Source organism: Poecilia formosa, unplaced genomic scaffold, assembly GCF_000485575.1.
Source record: "Poecilia formosa unplaced genomic scaffold, Poecilia_formosa-5.1.2 Scaffold323, whole genome shotgun sequence".
In the NCBI taxonomy this organism is placed as follows: domain Eukaryota; kingdom Metazoa; phylum Chordata; class Actinopteri; order Cyprinodontiformes; family Poeciliidae; genus Poecilia; species Poecilia formosa.
Window position 1 is genome coordinate 872,459 of NW_006800262.1, and position 6,905 is coordinate 879,363.

At 38.3% G+C, this 6,905-nt stretch overlaps 1 protein-coding gene across 1 annotated transcript in view; it reads left to right on the top strand.

Moving 5' to 3' along the window:
- fezf1 (FEZ family zinc finger 1) overlaps nucleotides 1-5,987 on the top strand; it is a 15,502-nt gene extending 9,515 nt beyond the window's left edge. Inside the window, exon 4 of the mRNA XM_007573285.2 lies at nucleotides 3,814-5,987. Coding sequence (XP_007573347.1) covers nucleotides 3,814-4,049 — 236 coding nt within the window. The 3' untranslated portion in view covers nucleotides 4,050-5,987. The remainder of the gene's footprint in view (nucleotides 1-3,813) is intronic.
- The last annotated feature ends 918 nt before the right edge of the window (nucleotides 5,988-6,905 follow it).

Here is a 6,905-nt window from a genome sequence, read left to right on the forward strand (position 1 = left end):
TTTTAAAACCACATTAGTATGGTTCCACCTCAGTTCCACATTAAATAAGTGTTTATTGTAGTAATGTGACAAATATCAGGAGGTTCAAGGTGTATGACTGACAAGGCAGTGTAAATATGTTTATTTTTATTTATTTATTGAGAACATGATAGTAGTATAAAATCATGCACAAGAACAAGATGATTTTATACTATCATGTTCAAAAAGAGGGCTGCGAAGTTGGTAGAGTTGTTGCCTTGCAGCAGGAAGGTTCTGGGTTCGATTCCCAGCCTGGGGTCTTTCTGCATGGAGTTTGCATGTTCTCCCTGTGCATGGTGGGTTCTCTCCTGGCTGAGAGAACAACATTATAAGTCCAAAAACAAGACTGTCAGGTTAATTGGCCTCTTTAGGTGTGAGTGTGTGTGTGCATGGTTGTGTGTTCTGTGTTGCCCTGCGACAGACTGGCGACCTGTCCAGGGTGACCCCGCCTCTCGCCTGGAACGTTAGCTGGAGATAGACAGCAGCAACCCTCCTGACCCCACAAGGGACAAGGGTGTTAGAAAATGGATGGATGTTTGAAAAGACACGTTTTCGTACCACAGCAATCTTAATATGCTTGAAAATGAGCAGGAAGAAGTAAGAAACGTATGAATTCCAACTCCATAAACGCATACAATAATTCAAATCAAAAATAGAAATAAACAGGTTAATTAATTTTCCTTTTTATCTGGGTTTACATATGTCTAAATATGTCTAAGTGCTTTGATAAACTTTACGGTAATTCAGTCAAATCATTTGTGCCAAAAAATAGAGGATACATAAGTTGTTAATGCCTACACATTTCATAAAGATGACCACAAGTGATGAACATCAAATGAGTTTAAAAGCATAAAATAGATGCTGCATTCTTCTTCTCTCGGTTGAAGGTCAAAAGTTCAGACAAATAACAAGTGCTTTGTTTGCTCTGCTTTTTTATTTTTTTTAGTGATAATTCACACGATTTTCAGATCCATATAATCCATAACAAACTGCTTTCAAAAGTTTTAAAACCTTACATTCATAATAGAAGCCCATTCTTGGTGCTCAGAAGGTTCAGCTGACTTTCTCTGAGTCCGTTCCTGTCATAAACTGAAGTGCAGCTGTAGAAGATTCCAGCTCAAACCCAGTTAGCAAGCTGATTGCTCTGAAATACTTCAAAGAATTGTACATCAGATCCAGAGTGAAATGTCCAGTGATGACAGATGTTCAGTCTGAATAAAACTCATGATAAGATGAAGTGTTCCAGGCTGACCTGTGCTGTTAGCTGAAGAGGCTGACTCAGACGGCGGAAGGTGGAGCAAACTCTGTGATCCATCTGACCCTCCACCCACTGAGCACCACATTTCATTTCCACAACAAAGCTGTCAATGTGGAATCATGATGCAGTTTCTAGACTGTTGGTCACTGGCTGGAGGCATCAACACAGCCACCATCGTGGTACAGGGAACTTCTCTCACTAAGAATTGACGGTATAAATCTGCTTGTCTACAGTTTTAATCACTTACAGTCAAACTTGTATTTCATACAGAATTCATATAAACAGGGGCAGATCTACTGGGGTTGACCCCAGTTTTCCACCCCAAGGCAAGAAAGCCTTGCAACTCTAGCTGGCAACTATGAATTCAAGAAATAATTATGGCAAAGTACATAGACGCCTCGATGCCGTGATACAGCACCCTCCAGAGAGGAGATGATGGGTCTGCCAGTAAGCTAATACAAGTAAATGGACCGAACTTCATAAAGAACCGTTATACAAAGTATTTTAAGTTAATGCCTGTCACTGACATATTCTCTCACACACACTAATATATTTGGGAATAAAATAGAAAATAGAAAAGCGCAAAAGACAACATTTCTAACTTTTTAATGTGATTATTTTATTGTTTTGGACTTTCTGAGGTAAAGAGCACAATGTTTACATTTGATACAACTGATTCTGATCAATCATTTTTATATAATGGCATTGATAAACACACATCTTTACAGGGGTGTATTCATGAACATATTTACATGGCTGTATAATTCAATGTGCATTTGCCATTTTAAGATATGAAAATAACCCAACTTCATTTCCTTTTTATTTTTAGGTATTTTATTCTACTGACAATAAACTTAGATAAATTAATAATTGTTAAACATTAACTACATATTTTTCTTACTTTTTTTTCAGGAAAAAATTGTTACAGTATGATACAACATTGGTAAGAACATCATAGACAATATGTGGAAAAAAGCAAGAAATTCAAATAGACTAAATTATTTTATTTCATAACATAAACTCTTATTTCCCTAATATGTCAGATTGAAATATTTCTGAAATACTGAAAAATACATAAAATGTGAAAAAAAACTTAACAATTAACAGGATTGTTTGTGTAGGAACAAACATTTCTTACCTAAACTCTTTAAGAACTATCATTCTTTTAGGTATAAAATGTGCCAATTAAATTATAATTGGGACATTTATAACTGAACACTATTATAATTTAGTCAGTAAACACTGCAAAATGTATGTATGTATGGATTTTTTTATTCTTTATCAGTAAGGTGAAGTGACATCATTCCATGACGTTTATATAACTGACATATAAATTTGATGCCACAGCTTTAAAGAGAACCATAAGGTAACAGAGTTGGCAAAGATTCTTGGATATATATTTTTAAAGACAATTTGAAGTTACAAAAAACTGCAAGAATGAGTTACCATAATAAAAATATTGAACATTTTTCCCTAACATAATCCATGTTGGGGAAAAAAAACAAACAAAACAAACAGTTACCAACTCAGAAAACAAGAAGTCAACTTTTTGTTAACTCTCCAAAATCAGATGACAGAAGATGACCTGAAACTGGCTCGGTGATGGGCTGTTATTTCAGCCCCCGAAAATACACACATTTACATACACACTGAAGTCATATGGAAGTTAGGGGTGGCCGATCTTCCCAAAAATAATATAAAAAAATATCGACAAGTTTTNATATGTAATGGTTGAATATGTAATGGTTGAATATGTAATGGTTGAATATGTAATGGTTGAATATGTAATGGTTGCATTCCAAAGCTTAGGGGCAGAAACAGAGAAGGCCGTTTTCCTCTAGGAGCTGCTGGTAGGCAGACCTGAGTGATCGGAAATGTAACGGTGGTGAAGAGCCACGTCTCATTTTTCTCTCAATAAAGATAAATCATCATCTGAGAACTGCTCTCTGTGTTTACTCAGGTTATCTTTGTCTGCTGTTTAAACTGGTTTTATTTATCAAAAATGTAAAAACAGACAAAATCTGATTTATTCTAAATCTGTAAAGGAGTGTTATGCATTGTCCAGGCACATATAATGGAATTTTGTAGCATAATAAAGTCACTGTGTTTCCTTTAGTTCCTTGAAATTGGCCTGTGTTTCTTTAAGAAGCTCTTATTCTCTCCAACACTCCCCCTTCATCATTGCAATAATGCTCTTCCATAATGCCGTTTAGAGCCGTTCTGAGGAGTATTGGATTGAGAAGTATTTTGTATGAAAAGCTCAGCAGATGTGAGGTTTTCTGGATGTGTGGAGTGGGGTCTCAGCTGGAGACTACAGCTCTTAGGAGGAGCTTTAAGTAAATAGGCGGGGCTTTGTGAGAGCAATCGCTTTGGCACCTCTAAATGGTTCCCAGGGAGATTTAAGGGTGAAAGAATACATAAACACTTTGATGTTATATAAAATCCCTTGACATTATTTTTATGTATCAATTTGGTTGTCTTATGTTGAATCGAAGGAATTTTGTGATGAATGTTAAAAAGTTGCTTGTTCTCTGCAGGAAACTACAAGAACCACAAGCTGACACACAGTGGAGAGAAGCAGTTCAAGTGCTCCATCTGCAGCAAGGCGTTCCACCAGGTGTACAACCTCACCTTTCATATGCACACTCACAATGACAAGAAGCCATTCACCTGCCCCACCTGTGGCAAAGGCTTCTGCAGGAACTTTGACCTGAAGAAACACATCAGAAAGCTGCATGACCCAGCTGGGGCGCCCTCGCCCCTGCAGTCCTGAAATCCTTCTAATCTATGACAAACTGAATCCCGCTCCTGGGCTGTTGAGGACAGGCTCAGAAATGAGTAGCCTGTGTTCAGGTCTGTGCACTTTCTCTGCTCCAGTCCTTGTTAATTAGCACTGACTCTGAAATGCTCTGAAAAATAAAGTATTGTAGTGGTTTTGTTCCCTTGTTTTACGCTGCGTATGCTGCCCTCTGCTGCCCTCTGCTGTTTAAATTGGCAGTTTGAACCTGCTAATGACTCAATCCAGCAGTTTTACCTTCAGCACAGTCATGGAGGCGTTGAAAGAATTGACTTTGATTCTCTACATGGCAAAGTGTGTATGAATCCGTTCCACAGAGCATATTTTACCTCAATATTGTCCTTTTGTTCCCTCAAAATAAAAATAAAAAGTCAGTATTATTGATTCAAGCCTCCCTGAATCAGTATTTGCTGTATTGATGATTCCTAACCAATGCCACTGGATAATGTTTCATCTCATCAAAGATAAGATAGTAAAGCCTGCTTCAGTAGTACTTCAAAGTCTTCTTTGTCTTATTACTTCTGCAATGCTCTGACTCAGAGACCACACCATGTGACGCTCTGGTTTCAGCTTGCGCCCCGCTGGCCTCCTCCCTTTTGCTGCCCATTCCTTGACCATGGGAACAAAAAAAAAGGCAGTGAGGGGGGGTCTTAACCCCTCCAGGCCCTGCAGTGACCTTCCAGGCCTAATATGGACTGACCAGTACCTCTGGCCCAGACAGCTCTCTGGCCCACTGAACACTGAACTTAACATTCATGAGGCAATTATTCAAAAACTCAAACATTTGCATAATTAGTAATGCAAATTGTTTTCTTTTAATTTCAATCAGATGACAGGAGATGAGACAGTTATGCTAAGATCAGAGATGTGGCATAAAGAAAGACATGCATAAAAAGTTTGTGAATAAGAACTATTTTCACTCTATACCTCATTACAAACACAGAGCCAGTGTATTCTACTGAGATTTTATGAACTAGACCAAGACAGGTGTGGAAAATTGTGACATGGAGAGAACACTATACATGGTTTTCACAAACAAAACGTATTAAACTGGTAGATATGTTTACATTCCTCTCCCTGAGTCAATACTTTACAGAACCACCTTTTGTCACAGTTACAGCTACAGGGTGGGGGGACAAGGGGACTGGTAGACCCCCGTCCAAAGCTGGTAGACCCCAGCTTTGGACGGCTAGTGGGTGAATATCTGCCATTGTTTTTTTTCAATCAGCTCATCCAACTCAGTCAGATTTTCTAGTCTTGCCACTTCTCAGTTTGATTTAGGTCTGGACTTTGACTAGACCTTTCTAACACATGCATATTCTTTGATATTGACCTTCTATTTAATGGTAAATGAACTGAATTATACAGCACTTTTCTAATCATAACAACCCCATAAAGTGTCATACACTATAGCCACAGTTATCCATTTGTAATCCCATTCTGACACCAAGACGCAAATCCAGAGGCAACTTAAGGTTATGTGCCTTGCCCAGCAGCATATCAACATGTGGTAAGAGGATTTCTAGAATCAAACCCACAACTTTCAAATTGCAAGACGAGTATCCCCAGTGAGCCCTAATCTCCTCCAGCCTTCAATGACTTTTCTTCCAGGATTCTCCTGGATTGAGCTCCATCCATCTTCCCATCAACTCTGACCACCTTATCTGTCCCTGCTGAAGAGAAGCACCCCATAGCATGATTATGCCACTTCCATATGTCACCACAGGTTTTGTTAGCCAACACATTCGGAGAATTTTCTCCCACTTGTTCTCTGTGTCTCCTACCTGATTTAAAGAAAAAACATTTAATGGCTTTATATTAACAATGTAAATGTTCCAACCTTGCAAAGCTCAGATTTGGAGAGTACAATTGTTCTCTAAACATTTTTCTCCACCTGAGCTGTGTCTCTCTGCAGCTCCTCCAGAGTCACCCTGGGCCTTTTCCGTGCTCCTCTGACTCCTGTTCTCCCTGCCCGACCCGTTACTTTAGCTGGATCTCCATCTCCTGGAAGGACTGCAGTTGAGCTGGAGTTCGACTGACAGATGAAGACTAGCCCTTTCATGCATGAATTATGATCCTTTGTATAAGGATTTTTGTCCCCCTTTTTTTCTTAAGGCATAAAAAAAGGTAGGAAAAAAATTTGGTAAAAAAATTATTTTATTGCATTTTTTTTAGGTGATCAATTGTAATTTTCTCCAAATACAAAGTTGTTATTTGAAAAATACATCAGTAGTATTGTTCTTTAGGTAGAAAGGTTGGCATGCTTCTTTGTCTGTCGGCCATATTGGATTTAACAAAAAGTAGTTGATAGTATATTTTATGATGCATTAGTATCCACTTCAGTGGTCTGTGTGCATTTATAACATAAAAATCCACAAGAAGCACAAGAAAATGGCTATTAGATAGCTGTCCACTGTAGTGACCACTATGCATGAAAGGGCTAGACTCTGAAATCAGCTGAACCTTCAGAACAGGGAAATCATTTCTGTGTCCCTGTTTTGCAAAGGTGAACACTGAATCCGTACTGACAGAACTTGTATTTTTAAAGAACTTTTAAAACCACATTACTATGGTTCCACCTCAGTTCCACATTAAATAAGTGTTTATTGTAGTAATGTGACAAATATCAGGAGGTTCAAGGTGTATCACTGACAAGGCAGTGTAAATATGTTTATTTTTTTATTTATTGAGAACATGATAGTAGTATAAAATCATGCACAAGAACAAGATGATTTTATACTATCATGTTCAAAAAGAGGGCTGCGAAGTTGGTAGAGTTGTTGCCTTGCAGCAGGAAGGTTCTGGGTTCGATTCCCAGCCTGGGGTCTTTCT